An 18,347-nucleotide genomic window follows, 5' to 3' on the forward strand; every position below is an offset into this window, starting at 1 on the left:
TACATAAGACAGACCAAACAACAACTGTGCACCAGAATGAATCCACACCAGAAATCTATTAAAGACAGGAATACCCAGTTACTTGTGGGGGTACAATTCTCACAACAAAACCACTCTCTCCAATCTCTCAGTTCTAATTCTCAAAGGAAATTTACAAAACACTTTTCACAGACAAGCCTATGAACTTCACTTCATCAACTTCCAGGATACAAAAAATCATGGAGTAAATATAGACATTGGAATTATGACACATTATAACCTTCCTAACACCTGAATCCCCAGGTACCTTTCCACTATTTACCAGCTACATTCTTTGCCCCCACTCTCCCCGCTGGAGGGCCACACCGCCAGCCTGTCTCTCACCTACTGACTCCTTGGTTTACATATTTACTGACTGCATATTTTCTTGCATGCATACCAGCCTCTGGCTTCTTTGCTATTCATTCTATCCAGGAAGAGCACAGACCAACTGCAGATGCTTCCTCAGCCTGACAAAGGGTTTTTAAACCCAAAAGCTTGCTAAGAAGAATTTTTCCAACTATTTGAGTTGGTCTAATAAAAGATATCAGATGTACGCAAAGAAACTTGTCTGCTCATGTCCTTAGACCAACATGGCTACAACCTACACCCCTGTAGTGAGAACTAGGCATCTCAGAAAACAACACTCTGAGTAGCTGCCAATATGCGACACTGCAGAGGGGTGTGTGTTTGAAATCCCACCTCTTTTCCAGAGTTGGAAGACTTTATGCAGCTTAAAGTTAGGCACTTAAGTTAAATGAATTCACAGCCTGAAATTCCTGCCTAGACTTAGGTGCCTTAATTATCTCCCCATATACAAGTGACTTAGTGGCTGTAGCACTCACCAAGGAAGAAGAACACTGATTCAATTTCATTCTCACCTGGGGGGGCTCAAACCCCTATTTCTTAGGAGAGCACTTTAACCATTTGGCTATAAACTGGAATGAAAGGATTCTTTGCCCTTAGTTTTGAATCTGGGATTCTGTGCAGCAAGGAATGCAAGATTTTTTTATGCCAGAAAGAGAAAAGAGGAGATTAGAAAGCCATTGAGTAAAATGCATGAAGTGGTGGGAGCAAAGACCTAACCCAGAACTCAAATCTCCCCAGGGGAGTGCACTCATTACCAGACTACAAAGCCATGCCCCATTTAGCTGTTGTCTTCCTCATCTCATAAATCTTGCATTGTTTCCTGAATATTGACCTAATGGGAGAAATGAAAAGTGCTCATTTTAGCCTGTAGCCTGGTAAGTGGGTTGCTCTCCTGAGAAGTAGGTAGGGATGGATCCAGAAGGAATGTAGGGCCATGTCTGCACCTTTCAGACTGGGCCACACTTCAGGAACTTCTGGGGCCTTTTTTAAAGTCCCCAAAGCAGGTAAAAATTCCCTCCCTTCCCCTCTGTGCTCAGAGTCCCCTCCCCTCCCCCTGCTCCCACACATGCTGCTGCTACTTTCCATGCTGTCCCAAGGTGGAGAAAGCTTCACAGCTACTCCTGTTCAAACCAGCCAGGCTTCATGGGGGCTGGGTTCAGCTGGAATGGGAGCAGCAGTGATGGGCAGGAGTGGTCCCCCTCCCCAGGTCTGCTCCTGATGGATGCTTAGGCCATTTGTGCTGATCTGACTTCAGCACTTCACTCCTGACTAACATGGGTTAAACAGCATTTTATCTCTGTATGATTTACATTTCTTTTTCTTCCACATCCAAAGGTCTATGTCTGTGCCTACACAAGTGACAAAGTATCTCCTTTATTATATCTGAAACATGTCTTTTCTAGAGCACACAGGAAGAACAGTGCACAGACCACAAAGAACACATCTGATGTAACAAATTGCTTGCTGAATAATGGGAAACATCTTATTTATTCATTTTTGGCCGCTGGGGACTGGGATCCATAAAAAAGTGCAGTTACCCCTAAATCCTTCAGGGAGGACTTGAGGTCTGGTTTAGCCAGGAGGGTAGGGTGGGTAGAGAGGTGATGGAGGTCCCCCTTACCTTCCCAAGGAAGTATTTGCGATACAGCTTCGCTGTGGGGTCACACTCCAACTTCACTTTACCACTGCAAGGGGATGGCAGATCAGACGGAGCCTGGGTCAAGCTGGAGAAACTGTGGGTGGTCCCTTCAATCCAGTAACCCCCAAACTGGGGTAAGATAATAAGGGGGTAGGGCCAACCTTTCTGTAACACCTGTACAGACAAACAGGATCTGTGCTTATGTACTCTGTGAAGCCAATAAACTGAAAGGGAGGGAGAAAGAGAACAGAGAAGCAGTAGGGGGCTGGCTGTGACTCACCTCATGGATGCTGGGGTATGGAATATACTCCTCTTCCCTCTGAAAGTACAAACCAAGATGTGGGGAGGCCCTTAAGGTGCCATGCTCACTTAGGAATCTAGCCTAGGTGTCTACTATTCCTGCTTCTTCCCACATGCCCCCACCTTAACCCCTCATTTCTTTAGAATATTTTAGGTTTTGGTGCCTTTCCCAGTTGTCAATATTAAAACACAAAAACTTCAGGTATAGGAGACTGGTGGGGGGGACACATGCCCTCCCCCCTGTGACTGGACACTGCTGCCTCTGGCTTCTGTTGGCAGTCACTGGTCACCACCCCCTGAACCCCGCCACCGCCTTCTGAAGGCAGTCACCACTCGCCACCCTGTCACCACCAGCTTCTGTGGGAGGTTGCCGCTCGCCACCCCGCTGCTGCCGCCAGCTTCTGCGGGTGGTCACCCCTCGCCACCTCCCCCCGACCCCACTGCCGACACTGCTGCCTGCTTCTCTGGGCGGTCACCACTCAACATCCCACTGCCGACGCTACCGCCCACAAACTGTGCCCCCCCCCCAATCTCAGGAGGCCCCAGTCACCCATGACTTCAGACCCATTAGGTCAGGCTACATCAATCAAAGTAATCTAGTGGTGGGCCAATGTGTGGCCATACCACCTTGAATCCCAATTCCCACTCAAAACGGAGAGGAAGAGAGTTGCCATGCTCCTGTATATAGGAATAATGTGAAGGTATCAGCCCCCATTGGCTAAAAACAGAAAGGGTTCAACTTACACAGGTCTGACACTGACTGAAATGGCACTGGATTGTAGATGAGGGAGAACTTTTTTCAGTTGATGTGGTTTCAATCACTTATTAAACTCCAGGACAGGGCATATAAGCTTCACTTTTCCCAATATCATTACAAATAAATAACTACACTGAGACTATAGGGGCTTTATGCCATTAACAGTGGAGGTAGATACCTGCCAGAAATGCTTTCCCAAAGTATCATGGCACATTGTATATTCTCTCGTGATTCATAACTGTAGGAGCTAGGAGGCCGGGGAAAACACTATGTTGGCCAAAGCTTATCGTATATATCTATAGCTATATAAAAACCTAATCTTGTTATTGGAAATAAGGTGGAAATCTACCCCCGCCTTCTACTTCAGCTTTACAGAAACCAGATTTATTGCAAGGAGATGGTCAGGCTTCAGGTTGACCAGCTGGTATTTACCAAGGCCCTCAAAGGGCACAGAAAGAAATTATTACTAAAGGTAATATAACTTGGTATTAGTTTCCATTTTATAAATATTATTACATCTTTAAACTAAATTAAAATCAAGTAAACCTCATACCAGTGTTAAGATATTATTAATAATATTAAATCAACTGATTGAATTTTCTTGAGTTTTTAGAGGGTGTTTTCATTCTGTTTTGGTCTTATCATATTACCCTGTTAAGCCACATCTCCAGCAGCTTGAAGTAAGTATAAAACATCACAAGTTCTTGAGCTTCAAATGCTAGACTGGGGTGGGCAGCCTATGGTCCCTAAATTGGATCCAGCTCACAGATCCATCGGATATGACCCACAGAGCTCGGGGGCTTCAGTTGCATTTTGATGGCAGTAGGTTTTGCCTGCATCCCACCTGGGCAGTGAGGAGTTTCACCTGTACCACAGCCAAGAGGTGGGAGCTTCACTCATCCCACGGCCTCAGACCCCAGCTGTTAGACTGGGTCATTCTGGACTGCTGGTAAAAATATTGCGAACCACCATACTAGATGCCTTGTCCTTTCAAAGAGAATGAGAAAGCCAGGACCAAAGTGGAGTGCAAGAAATTGTTTGATATTCTCAGCAAAACACAAGGCAAAAAGGGCTTAAGCTGACCTTGAGTGGAGCTGGAAGTGAACATCTTTGCTCATCAAGACGACTGCCCTGCAAACAAAGAAGAAGAGATGGTGAAATGCTACATTTTGTCATGTCTATTTCATCCCCAAAATGTCCCAGAATATCTTCTTTGTGTCTTATGACTCCAACATGTGTGTTTTGGAGAGATCTTTCACAGTGCTTTCTTGAATTTCCTGTTTTAGATAAAGTTAAAGATGAGGGCCAAAGAAAGAGCTGGAGAAGATGGAGTGATATGGAAGCAAAAAAGTTGACTACTCTCCTGCTAAAGGCAAAACACTGGGGCTTAAGTTAACATCCCCCCATTACCAAGTACAGAGTAAAGAAAGAATGGGCGCATCTACACATTGCACTATGGTGACACAGTGATGTGCTGCATCACCTTATGGCGCGCTCCGGTGATGTAGTAATTACATGTGTCCACACATGATTGCCAGCTACATTGCTGCAGTGGTGCGCTCCCCAGGTATAGAGTGCTGCTATGGTGACTTAGTGGCAAAATCTACCCATGCACTGCACACATGGCACAGTAACCTCCCATACTACACCATGCTTTAGTACTTCCTTTAGGAAGTACTGAAGCATGGCGCTGTAGCAATTTCACCATACGGTGAGGTGTAGATGTTCCCAATGATTCCTAAAATGCTCATTGCTTCCATTAACAGAAGCAGCCAAATTTGTTTTAGGCATTGAAGCTTGGGACAATAAGTTTTTTGCTTATGGGATGACTGGAACATCCTGCCTCCATCTAGGAAATGGAATGAATCTGTGCCCTGAAGATAACAGGCACAATTATTAGCTAAGTATCAGAGATACACAGGAAACCAAAAAAAGAGTCTGTCCCCATATTGGCGTGAATCTCTTTTCTCATTAAATCAGTATCACAGAGATGCAAGACAACCTTCAGAGTATATCTCCAACTATGTCTGTTATCTTCCCCTGTGTTCCCTCCATGCCTCTGTAAAGAAAGATGGAATAAATAAATCCAGTTCACACTATTCTCAAGAGTAGGATTACCACCTGTTCTTATATCATCTGGACAGTCTTAATTTCTGGCCTTGAGTCCTCTGTTCTCATTGAATATGTTAGGTATACTCATGTATCCCTCCTTCCAGTTTCAGCAGGTTGTGGGGCTTTTTTGTTTGTTTTCCTAACAAAGTAGTCCTCCTTCAACCTTGAACTTCAAGGTCCTGCCCTACTCTGGCTCCTCAGCCTAATTTCCAGGGCTTTCCCTACAGCTCAGTCTGCTGCTCCTTTCTTCTAAGCTACCCAGCAGCCCTGGGCTCACCCTACTATAATGACCCTCTTTAGTGGAGATTGCTGGATTTCTCCTTTTCCCACTAGGACACAGTCTAACCTGCTGATCGCAACAAGGGAGAAAGCAAAGCACCTGACTGTCTATGCATATAAGAACTGAAATAAAAGAGATGTCCACAAACACTCCAGAAAAGAAAAGGGCCTGTTCCTTTAAGGATGAGTGGCTAGCAGGAGTTTCAGAGCTTGACTAGTAGTGTAAACTGAAAATGGCTAAATGTACCACATGCCCATTGTCATTCCCTGTTACAAACAAAGATTCTGGCACTTTGAAAAGCACCTGAATGCATAGAAACATCCACAGTAAGCTAGAATCAAGGAATGCAGCCATGTGGCTAAATATTTCACAACCCAGGACATTGCTGAGGGGTAGATCCAGGACAAACAGCTGATATAGTAATAGGCACAATTCTGAAGATGGCTTAAAGATGAAAACATTGGGAGGGGGTGGCTAGTCATCTAGTCATCCACCATTTAATAATAAGGAGAAATTTCATTTTGCAATCTGAAAGCCTCATAACCAGACTTGCTGCAAGCAAACTGTACTGATCAGGTACTGTATAGCACAACTAAACATGGGTAAAAAGAGATAAAGCATATTGTGGAGAGTTTGACAGTTCAAAAATAAATCAGCTCTACTATGAAAATGAAAGGATTCCAGGAATGTTTTCATTCCTGAAAGAGAAACATAGTCATCTTTTGTGGTATGCTCCAGTGAAGCTGTCAGTTCTTCAAGCCACTGAAAGACTTTTGAAATCCTGGAGAGCTGATTATACTTCATTTTGAAAGAGCAAGAAAATAGCGATACGGGATATTATCACTGACCCAGAATATGAGCTGTCAAGTGACAAAGATCTATCTCTTCTTGAATACTATTTGTATTTTGGGCACAGCTATATGAGAGCACTTAAGGTGACTACTCTATTCAGGAGTAGAGTAAAATAAAACATTGGATGTGAGGGAAAGTGTAAGAAGGAAAAAGATGTAATAGCATAAAATGACTACACAGGTAATGGAGGTAAAACAGCAATGACAATTATGACCTGCATTTCTCCGGCATTTTTCAGATCTGAATTGGATGACAAACAGCAGGATATTTATCATTTCCTTCATTGTGGTGGAAGTCCAGTCTGTTCATTTCCAAGCCTGCGTTCAGTGGGGATGCTCAAGGAGAGATCCCACTCTTCTCTGGAGCAATAGCTACCAGTACAGTGATGTTCTGAGTTGTTGTACAGTGGCATTCTATTTAACTCCTACCGGCATGGTGCCTTCTAGTCCCTGAAGTATAGTGTGCTTTATGCATAGCCTTCAGGCAAGACCACATGAAGGCATAGACCACCCCATGCCTAAGTTTTGTGCTGCTGAAGTAGACTTAGAACCTCAGCTTTCAAACAAAAGGGAAGAATCCCATTTCAGTCTATGGGGGCAAGTGGCAGTTTTCCAGCTGCAATCCCAGCAATACTGTTCCACATGCAGATAACCTTCTATGCGTAACCCAGGTGGCAGCCCAATAGTTGCCACCCCTGCCCAAATATCAGGGATGGTGTGGTGAGAGTGGGGCAGGGCTTCCGGCCAGCACAAGTTTACTTTCCAGCCGGCCCCTGCTCCCTACAGAGCAGCCCGTGGTCCCAAGAAGGACTAACACTTAACTGATTTAACTTTTTACACTTTATTTACAAAATAAGAATAATAGGAAAAGTTATTTATGAGTGACGTTAAATGGCATAACCAGAATCACAAGACAAACCAGAACGCATTAGTCAACCCTTGACTCAAGAACCACGGGTAGCATAACTGGCAGCTTTCAGCCACTGCTGAGATGCTACAGCAAGAAAGCAAGGTGCTGGCTCTCAGCAGCTCCAACAGGCTTCCCAATAAGCAAAAGACTGCAACAGTGTAGGCTCTTCTGGTCTGCAGCTATCAAATTGTATCAAACCCCAACCCCCCCCCCAAGAGGCTGAAGGGTGACCCTCTGTGGCAACCAAAAAGGCAAGCAACAAGCAACAGTGTAGACTCCTGCAGCAATCGGCATGACCCAAGCACAAAGCTCATGGACTCCATCTGATGACAATCAGCTGCAGAATAAGGGACAGGACTGAGTCTCCTCTGGGGCAGTCAGTGGCAGAGGGTCAACAGTACAGGCAGTTCCCAGGGGTCATGGCTCTAAACCCCTGCTCCAGATGACTGGCCGGGCAACCCCACATGCCTCGTGCCTCGCCAATCCTGCTCTGAGTGCCAGCCTGCACCCTGAGCTCCCGGGGACACTTGTCCTGGCGCTCTGCCGCTCCTCAGGATCCCAGTGCCTTGCCTGCTGCTGTCCTGCTTCCCCAGGGAAGGGAAGGGGTTTCCTCAACTCACCGGCCCAGCTCCCTGCTCCAGATAAGGATGCCGTCTGCACTCCTGGCTGCTGCCTCTTCTCTGCAGTGGAGTGGGGGGCTGACTGCCACCCCTAGCTTCCTGGATGCCCGGCACATCCAGCACACTGCAATGGGGCCTTGGGGCACCAGCTCTCTGCCCCAAGCCCTGGCCACTGCTCCCTCTCTGCTGCAGGGCTAGAGGCACGGCCGACTGCCGCTGCCTTTTTCTCCCAGGGCCTTCGAGGCTCTTCAGAGGGGTCTCTCTGCTCCCTCTACTGGGTCAGCTCACCCCAGCTCTTCTTAGGCCTCTGGCATCATTCCCCGGAGTCACTTTCAGCAGCTCCCCCCCACACGCCAGTTCGGCTGCTGCTTTTATCCCCTCCGGCAGTCCCACCCTGGCTTGCAAACCGGACAACCAGGGCTCAGGGTGGCGGGCTCCCAACTCTGGCCGTCCCTCTTCCATGTGAATGAAGGGATTGAAAACCCCTTCTTTCGACTGGCTTCTCTTTTTCCACAGGGCAGGGCTCTCCACCTCCACCCTTGGGGTCTCTCAGAGTTCACCGGCACAGTTTCTAGCCCAGGGTAAGTATCTCAAGCCAATCTGGTGAGCCCACATTGGCAGTCTGTCACATATGCAAGTACTTAGCATCTGCATGAGGCTGCATTCTGGCTCAGCATGTTCATGGTTCCCTACAAACACATGCTGGGTGAGTGTGTTTAGAATATTATCAAAAAATAATTTTAGGTGAATGCATGAGTGAGTGAAGCATACCCAATCTACTGAGAAAGCAGCCTTGAGAAGAACAAACAAACCATCTACAAGAAGGTAAGGCGCAAGCAGACACCTTGTCTCCCCTGTCTCATGGTGTTGTAAATCAAAGTAACTCCTTACCATCCATCTTACCATCCGCATGTCTAAGCCTTACCATCCATCTGCATATCTCAGCCATGAGGTATGTGACCAGAGTCAGCTCAACAGCAACAAGGTGATTGGCTAAGCGGGTTGTCAGAGGCACTGCAGCAAAGTCTACCTAAACTAAGAATAAAAGGACAGTGAAGACCAGGCCTCGACGACGTTGTATGCCAGCCACATCAAGTCAGGAGACAATTACTGGTGTGCCTCCCATAAGATCATTGTGTCCAGAGGCACCGCGATTGGCCTTCATGACTGCACCTGAGCACCAGTGGATTGGCCTGTGCATATGTGTGTGCGAGTACGAATGGTTTTAGATAAAGCACTGGTTTTCTGCACTTGATCTACATGTCTCACTCAATAAAGATCTTGGTTGCTGAACCCATGCATTGGTCTTTCATCGAACAAGTGTACATCACAAATTTTACCTGGCAAGAACCCATGACTGGGGGAGTTAGACTGCAAAGGAAAGAGAAATAGGGCCCTCCTGTACTTTAGCCTTAGAAGCACAGTGGTTAGGGGACATAAATATGTTTAGTGCCAAACAGTGTTCCAACCACTAGGCCACACCTTAGGAGTTACCAAGTAATGTCTCCAATGCTCCTTTTGAAACAGACCCCCTGGAGAGGTATATATTTGAGGACAGAAGGAACTAAGCAGAGCAGAGGGTGCATGGCTTGGAGAAATGGATGCTCTGGAGGGTGGAGGCTCTGACATTCTAACCTTGATCTTTGCTCCCCTTGGAGCAGAAACTTCTGGGCTGTTTTCCATTTGTTTTATCCAGAGATGATAAATGAAAAATAATGTGGTTCAGCTTCAAAAGGCAGGCTGGAGAGGGCCTGAATAATGCCACATCTGTGGCTCTACTGGTTAGCGTAGTGCAGTAGTTATGCATAGGGAGTGCACGGGGGTGCCTGTGGCCCTCCGAGAGCGCTGCTACACCCCCTGACAGGCTGCGCTCTCCACTTAGGTGACAGGCAGGGGGGTAGGTGGGAGCACCGGTGCCCCCCCTGCAGGCGCTGGCCAAGGAGTGGGAGCACTGGATGAAGTGCCACAACCACTCCCAGGAGCACCACAGCCACTTCCCAGTCGGCGTGCTCGGGTCCCTGCCCCGGTCGTCAAGTTTGGCTGCAGGGGGACCTGGTAGCTGACTGGTCGCTGGGGAGGCACACGCCCCCCTTGACTAAGGTGGCACTAGTCACCCATGGAGTAGTGGACTAGAAAATCAGACAAGATGCAAATTCAAGTCTTGCATGTGAAGTAGTCTAGAACCTAGGTCCCTTGCTGCATAGGTAAGGGCCTTAGCCACTCAGCTTTTGGGATATAACATGTAATGGACCTTCTACTAGCTGGCCCACAGTTTGGGGATTTATGCATGTAAGATCTGTGAACAGGCTTAGCCAGGGAACAGTAGCAGCCAGTAGCCATGTAGATGCTTATGGGCATTTTTACACATGCTTGGGGCGGGGGGAGTGCTTTAATTAGAGCGGCTCTGAGAGCTGCTCTAATTGAAGTGTCTGCAGCATCTCGTGTACCAATCTCCCCGTGCTTCAAAATGGCAGTGGGGGCACTTTAACTAAAGCTTGGTGAATGAGCTCTGACACGCTGCAGTTCCACTGATACACAAGATGTGGAGGCTGGCTGGAGCATGCTAATTAGCATGATCCGGCAGACTTGATTAATTGAGTCAGCTCTGATGTTCTGTAATTAGAGCATGCTGGAGCAGCCTCCTGGCACTTCTACAGGCACCTTTTGTGTCCACCCAGCCTGTGGAATAGGACCACAAACTATGAGTGCCAAAAATGGGTGTTACAAGACTGTAAACAGGATTCTGCCCCAAAGTCTCTAGTCCTTTTCATGTGAAGACCAGCCTAACTATATGTCCTCAGTGTAACTGATGAAGAGAATTCTAAGTCTTGAAAAACACCTCTGAAAGGGATAAATTGTACCCTGTGATTCAATGAGGCATTTACTGCCCTAAGAACACCCATCTCAAGAGAAGACTCCCTGTATAGCCTGAGAAGATTGCAGTGTGGGCTCAGCTCACTTATCCTAGCAATCTACCCTGGCTTTTGGATAAAATATGTGAAAACCCCTATTGCCAACACTGTTGTGATTTTTGTGGGAGGAAATGGAGCTGTACGTTGGTTGCCTCTGCCACGTGAGAATGCCTCTGCCACTCCAAGTGGCAAGTGGGGAGATGGTGCAATGGCAGGGACACAATGATGGATCTGGGGGAGATTTATGTCATGGTGACCTGGAAGCTTGAATTGCCTTAATTTGGACCTGACTCCAGGAACTCCTCCTTGGACTTCCAAGTCCTTCAGCTTCACAAGAGCCTTGTACCTACCAAAGGAAATCCTTCAGTCTAAGAAAGATAAATGGTTTATGGGCAACATGAAAAGCCAAATAAGATTCTCTGTGCTGTATCAAAAGCAAATCTTTCAGCTGCTGAATCCACCTGTAGGTGTCAAGTATTTGCAAGACCTTCCAGGTAAAATATTCCTGCAAAACAGTTTCCCTTCCAATGGGCACAAATGGGGGCATGAGTGTTCCCTATGGGGTATGATTATCCCACCTGAAACTCTTCCTTGTGCAAATTCAGATAGTGTAAACACACACATTTTCCTGTAGCACCCAAAATATTCTGGGTACTTTATTTAGAGGGTGCATCTACACATGCATTTACTCCAGCCTAGATTTACTGTGCACTAACCTACTGCCTCCTGCTAGGACAGAGACAATTTCCCCCTGCCCCAGCAGCAGGGAGCTCTTAGCCCCGGCTCCCCGATTGGTTGGCGCTGGCTTGGAAAGAGCTGCAGGGGAGGGGCATATCCCATCCCCTTGCCTCAATCTACTGATGGGGCGGCTAGCAGATAACTCCTTGCTAGCTGCCCCAATGGCAGATCAGAGCAGGGGCTGCAATTCTTTCCAAGCCCCATCCCTTGATCAGCATGTGACTGGGATCTGCCTCTGACTGGGATAGTTCCTGGCCAACCCTGGGCTGCACAGGGAAGTCTGCATGTGTAGTCCAGAGCTGGCTGGGGACTGCCTAAAACAGGACAGTCCCCAGCCACCTCCAGGCTGCATGTGCTTCCCCACCCAGCCTGGGGCTTGCTGGGAACTGTCCCAGTCAGGGGAAGGTCCCAGCAAGCTCCAGATTGGGCAGGGAACTGTTGCCATGCAGGGAGCTCCCAGCCCCTGCCCTGTGATTGCAATTGCAATCTCAGAGTGGGGGTTGGGGAGTTTGTTCTCTGTGGAGCTGGATGGGGAACCAGCTCCCCAGGCCCCACCAGCAGGGAGATCCCCAGCACTGGCTCCGTGATCGTGGGGCCACCACTAGGAGATGCATATCTCTCAGCCTGAGTCTTGGGCTGGGGGACCCATATCTCCTAGTGGGGCTCAGGCTGAAAAAGCTACGGGTCTTCCAACTGCAGAGCTGCTGAAGGAGATAAGGATCTCCCCAGCCCAAGCTTTGCAACTGTGGAGCTCAGGCTGGGAGGTAAGGGTCTCTCAGTCCCCTGCTCCTTGATTGTGATGGTGAAGCGGAGGCTGGGAGATAAGGATCTCTCAACCCCTGCTCCCTGATCATAATCTTGGAGTGGGGGGCCTTGGATGTCCCTGCTGCTGGGGCAGGAGGACATAGTCCCCACCAGGGCTTCTGTGGTAGAGCCCACCCTGGCAGCAGGCAGCTCCTGGGGGCAGGGAGCTATCTTCCACCTTGTAGTGGGCAGCTGACCAGATTTGGCTCCTAGTCAGGCATCTACATGAGTACTATAGTGCTGTTACTACTGCCGAGTAAATGTGCTACTTGCATTTGCAGGTAGCAAATTTACTCAGGATTAGGGAGATTTACTATGAAGTAAGCATGTGCACATGTATATACACACATGATTTCTTCAGAGTGAACTATGCTAATTCACCGTTAAGAATCTCGTGTAGACGCTCCCAGAGAGGCATAGATCAAGCTTTCAAATGCTCAGTCCAAAAAGACAGACAGAGTGCCCCAAAATGCTCAAAGCAATGAATGACTATGACATAATAATATAAGTGATGTTTAAAGGACAACCTCAGTTTCCTCTTGCCTATTTTAACAGGTCAATTTCTTCTACCCATCACAGAAGAAGTGGATCTATAGGAAGGACCTCTCTGTGGAGAGGATAGGAGCTTAGTGGACTAATTCAAGGTGGATACTCCATCTGTAAGGAGGGTTGAGGAAAGTAACGCAGAGATGGCTCTGGGAGAAGCAGGCAGATGGTTTGTTGAAACTGTCTTCATTTGCACAGGGGAGGGAGTGAAGAGATTAAGGCAGCTGAGTGGGGTGGGGAGGTTAATAAGGGTAACTGGATACATTGAAATTTTTTTTTCTTTTCACTTCTTGTCTCCCTCCAGAGTCAGCCCAACTCAGAGCAAACTGGAGTCTCTTCCTGTTCAAGCATTACTGACAATCCCATGCAGGCAAATTATTGAATGCAATGGAATTATCTATGACAGAAATGACAGAGTTTACCTATCAAATACTTTACTCCTAGTGCAGATATTTTAGATAAAAAATAATCTAGCTTTACTCTCAGATCTCACAAGGAGTGTTCAGTTAAAGGAACAGTACCATTTAACCCACACACTGACCACAAAAAAAACATAAAAAGAGTCATACTAGGGCAGACCAACAGTCTATCCATCTAGCCTAGAATCCTGTCTCTGACCATTGCAAATAGTAGATGGTTTAGAGGGAGAGCATATAAACGTGGCATTTCTAGATTAATCCATCCCATCATACCCTCCCAAGCATCCACCATCACTAGTTCAGGAATGTCAAATGATACATCCCTGATTGCTCTTTTTGATACCTCAAATTTTATAGCTCCCACATGTATTATAACATGACTGAGTTTATTTCTGTTCAAAGAGTTACACTGAAATATTAATCAAATTCTATAATCCCAAACTGAGGTTGAACATGCATCATTAGCTCTGCTCCAATGAACACAAATTACCACACAATCTTTAAGAATATGAAAAAAAGTAGTGTGAGATTATGTAATTGCAACTATTTGGTATAGCTGAAGATGTCATTTCTAATATTTTTAAATTTCTGTTTCATTGGACACTTTCATTTTGTAATGGTACAGCTTTTCCTTATAAGTGTAGGCCCGTGCTGTCTGCTGACATAAATCAACCTGCCTCTCTTCTCTTAGGTAATGCTGTACTCATTGAAATCTGTGTAAAATATGGTCTTTAAGCTTTGTAATAAAATGTTCTACTCTCTAATACTGATGTTGTAATAATTTAGTAGTAGCTATGCCTCTTTCCCTTTCAACCAGTAGTAGAACTGTTTTAAATATTTAAAAAACACAAAAGGAACCCCCAACCCTGAAAACAAATGTTGCAACTGGCTTTGATTTATGGGTTTTCGAAAGGGCCTGTGTTTCCCATTTTTTAGTTTTTTTCCATTTCTTTGCTTTTTTTTCCAGTTTTTGGTTTTGCCTTCTGTCATTTCCTTTCTCCAGTTGTGTTTTTAAAAAATTCAAGATGAGATTTGTTAGTATCTAAAGGTACCTATAGTAGACATCTTGGGCCACTGCTCTAATGTGCTCTAATTATATAATTATATAATTATAAAATTATATTAGTTTGCTGGAACTTGCTAATTAGAGCACCTCAGCAGCCTCTCCATCTCAGGTATTCAGTGTCCACACACTTCAAAATGTTGGTGGGGGTGCTCATTCAATGAAAGCCGCTCCAAGAAACGCTCTAATTAAAGTGCCCCCTCCTGCCCCCCTCTGCCTCTGGAGCACAAGTAAAGATGCCCTAAGTCTCTCACATCTGTTCTTCAACAACTTGAATGCCTATGAAAATCTTAAATTGAATTTTTAAAAATAACTGGACAAAAGAAAAGAATAGAAAAAGCAAAAAGGTAAAACCAAAATATCAAAATGTCAAATAGTAAAACCCCATAAGACCGGGGCGGGCAATTATTTTGGGTGGAGTGCCGCTTATCCAGTTTTGGCAAGCTGTCAAGGGCCGCATGGGTGCTTCACCCCTTGACAGGTGCCCCACCCCTGGTCACCATCTTGGAACCAATGTCCCAGGGCCAGCACTGGTGGGGCCCAAAGCAGGGCACAGGCTGGCAGGGGTCTGTGGAGCTGGGCTGGGCTGCACTAGCAGGGAGAAAGGGGAGCTGGCCTGGCTCCATAGAGCCCTTTCCAGCTGGGACCCCTTGCTCCTGCCACCCTGGTCTGGGCCCCACTGGCACTGGCCCTGGGGCACCAGTGCGGGCCCTGTGTTCCTGCTGGCTCCCCACCCACTCACTCCCAGTGTCCTCCAGCCCCATGGTACAGGCAGGGGGCAGCGCACAGCCCTGACCCCCTGCTTGCCAGCAAGAAAGAAGCTGGTGCTGAGCACAGGGAAAAGCAGCCTCTCGCCCGCCCCATGGCCACCACTCCCTGCTGCAGCCACTCAAAGCCCACACGGGCCTGTCTGAAGCAGGCACAGGCAGCCTCATGTGGGCTGCAAGCGGCTACAACACAGAGTGAGAGTGAGGGGCCACTTTTCCCTATGCTCAGCACCAGCTTGTAACCCACCCTCACTGCCAGCCTAGGCCCTGTGCTGGCTCCGGGCTCACCCGCCAGTGCCGGCAGTTGCAGCCCCCCTGCTTGGTGCACTGAGCAGTGTTGGCTGCTGCTGCCCACCCAGGGTTTGCGCACCGGGCAGCCCAGAGGCGGCGGTGGCAAACACTGCCCAGCACGGCAAGTGCGGGGGTGGGGGGCCGCAGCTGCTGTCACCGCCCACAGCCCCAGCAGGCAAGCCCGGAGCCGGTGCAGGGCCCAGGCTGGCAGTGGGGCCGTGTCACAAGGTGGTGCTGAGTGCGGGGCGGGGCAAAGTGGCCCCCCCTGCCCTGTGCCCAACACCCCGCACTGCAGCCACTTGCAGCCCACCTGAGGCTGCCTGTGCCTGCTCCGGAAAACCTCACATGGGCTATGAGTGGCTGCAGGATAGGGTGCCGACCACAGGGCAGACATGGGGCCACTTTCTCCTCCCCCCCCCGCCCTCCTTCCCTGCCTGGGGAGGGTCCTTCTGCCCACCCCCCACCCTTACCTGCGGTTCCAGCATGGGGCAGCCACGTGCTCCCTGGCCAGAAGCCCCAGCTGGGGCTTCTGGCTGAGGGGGGCATGGGCCTGGGAGGCCCCTGCTTTGTGGGAGCCCCCCAGGCTTCCCCTGGGTCCTACTGCCCTTGGTTCCTGTCATTTTTTACAGGAACCAAGGGCAGATAAATATTAATTTTCTACATTTTTAGGGGCCCTGTAGGCTTGATACAATGGCCTCGTGGGCCGTATTTTGCCCACCCCTGCCATAAGATCACAAATTATAGTGAAAGCTTCCAGAAAAATCTTCTGAAAAGACATATTTTACCAAAAAAAGAGGAATTTTTCTATAAAAAAGCTTTGTGTTCAAAATGCTTTGACCAACTTAACTACCCAAAAACACATCTTGGTACAATTCAAGGGATAAGGCAATTAACCACAAAGCTAATTTAGCTACATGCACAATATGGTCTTCATTAATGCAAACAGAAAACTAATATAAGTTGCCTGTATATACTAACAAATTCTTGTAAATTCCCTGAGTTGTTACATGTAATCTCTGGTACAGAGGGAGGAGCTTCTAATTCTTTCAAGTAGCTGCTACATATAAAACTTTATGTTCGGGTTTTTTACAACTATTTTAAATGAAGGAGAGAAGTTTTAAAGAAGAGAAATTCTATCTACAATACAATTTAAAGAACATGCACTTGTATAAAATATTACTGCTACTGCATCTGCGGACTCCAGAGACAGCCCATATGAAAAATGCAACCACTGCATTGACTCACATATGACACATACTCCTTTCCTGAAAAATAGCTACTGGAAATTGGGGTGCATGTATTAAAGGAGGAAATGTATGTAAAAGCCACATGGTCCAGCCCCTTTCCTAGAGTTACATGGGCCCTCAATTGACTGCCCACCCAGCTGAAGAAGAAAGACAGGGCAGCCGTCAGCACCAGACATCAGCACCCCTTTCTGGCCCCTTTTCTGAAGCTGGGTAGGCAGCCAACAGCATATGCAATGTCTTGCAGTTAGAGGGTTAACAGGGCAGCCATATTGTAACTTTCCCTCACTGCAACTGCATGTGGTTTTCTTGCAAAAATCCTTACTGCTGTTTTCAAAGAAATGTTTTTATTTCTTAATTCCACCTTTCAAAACCAAGGAGTGGGGCATGTGGTAAGCAAGACAATACAGTGATTTGTGTTTCAACATAGAAACACAATTCTACTTTAAAAAGTATACTTAATTTCAAATTTACAAATGAATATTTATAAGCCAATTAAGTTAATGGAGTTCTGCTCATTTATGCTGATTGAGGAATTAGCCCACAATATTCAACAAGTTTACTTACTAGTAAACTATTTGCTTTACCCAAATTTATGTCAGTCCTTTATCAGTAGTATTTTCTATTCATACCAAAAAGTAAAGCAGATTCCCAAAGAAATTCCTATTAAGAGAAACTTGAAAGACCATTCCAGTGAAGTACAGTCGTCAGCCTTAACAATGGAGAGGGGACAAAGTAAAGATTGTACTTTTAGCCTTAGCTATAGCTTTTGCTGACATTTGACTGACTGACTATGCACCTTCAGGGACATGAGGAAAATGTCTCCAAAGTAGGGATGGGCAAAATATGGTGCACAGGCCAAATCCAGCCAGCCAACTGACTGGATCCAGCCTGTGGGGGTGCCTGCCAATTGGTTGGACCCAGCCCACAACTGCCTCTGCAGTGCTCTTCATGGGGCCACGGCAGGCAGCCCAATGGTCCTGGTCTGCTCCAGCACACACAGCTTACTTGTGGGGCTGATCCCAGTGTGGCTGCTCAGCTCCCCTCGCCTTGCCTCCAGAAGCAGCTCATCCTCCTGCTTGTGCTGCTTTGGGAAGGGAGGAAGCTTCAGCCAGGCAACTTCAGGCAGCGTGCAGGGCTCCGGCGCCAGCTCCAGCTCCCGGCTGCTTTCCACCTCCTCTGCCCACCTGGCACAGGCAGCCGAGTGGGTAGAAGGCAGCCAGGAGCCAGAGCCCTGTGTGCTGGGACAGCAGCTGCCCATCTGAAGCTTCCTACCTGCCCAGAGCAGCACAGCAAGAGCAGGAGGAGAAGCCACCACTGGAGGTAAGGGGAGCTCAGCTGCACCTGGGAAGCTGTAGTCGCAGTGGAAGCAGCCCTATTGGGCAGCAGGCACAGGCTGGAGTGTAGCTAAGACTGCCTCGTATAGGAGCAGACAAGGCTTGGCCCCATGTGAAGCGCTGAGGGGGTAGCCATGGACTGAACCACCTGGATGAGCTCTGCTGCACATGTCCTCTGTCCCCTCCTCCCTTCCCTCACCCCAGCCACCTCCTCGGACCTAGCACCCAGGCAGCCCCCTCCACACACTCACACATGCCCACCCCATGCCCTCGCACACTCACCCCGCCACACATACCCATACCCTCCCACACTTTCCTCCACATGGCAGGGGTGTGCAGGGGGTGAATCACAGCTCTGCCAGGGCCCCGG

General features: G+C 47.7%; 1 protein-coding gene across 9 annotated transcripts in view; it reads right to left on the reverse strand.

Annotated features, from left to right (window-relative positions):
• The window catches only part of LOC149866753 (rap1 GTPase-activating protein 1-like), a 119,876-nt gene that overhangs the window by 84,268 nt on the left and 17,261 nt on the right, over positions 1 to 18,347 (reverse strand). For 7 of the 9 annotated variants that reach the window (XR_016441945.1, XR_016441944.1, XM_090044111.1 and 4 more), the window contains exons 4-7: positions 8,782 to 8,891; positions 4,167 to 4,214; positions 2,307 to 2,345; positions 2,009 to 2,200 (exon numbers count right to left, since the gene is read on the reverse strand). Coding sequence is in view for 6 of the 9 variants with exons in the window: in XM_090044111.1 (XP_089900237.1) it covers positions 2,009 to 2,200; positions 2,307 to 2,345; positions 4,167 to 4,214; positions 8,782 to 8,805 (303 nt within the window). In the remaining 3 variants the exon portion in view is untranslated. Of the gene's footprint in view, positions 1 to 2,008; positions 2,201 to 2,306; positions 2,346 to 4,166; positions 4,215 to 8,781; positions 8,892 to 18,347 lie in introns of those variants that run through there. The other 2 variants (XM_090044106.1, XM_090044112.1) reach the window with 2 other exon arrangements.

Source organism: Crocodylus siamensis, chromosome 4 (genome assembly GCF_052110815.1).
Source record: "Crocodylus siamensis isolate JL-2025a chromosome 4, ASM5211081v1, whole genome shotgun sequence".
NCBI classification, from domain to species: domain Eukaryota; kingdom Metazoa; phylum Chordata; order Crocodylia; family Crocodylidae; genus Crocodylus; species Crocodylus siamensis.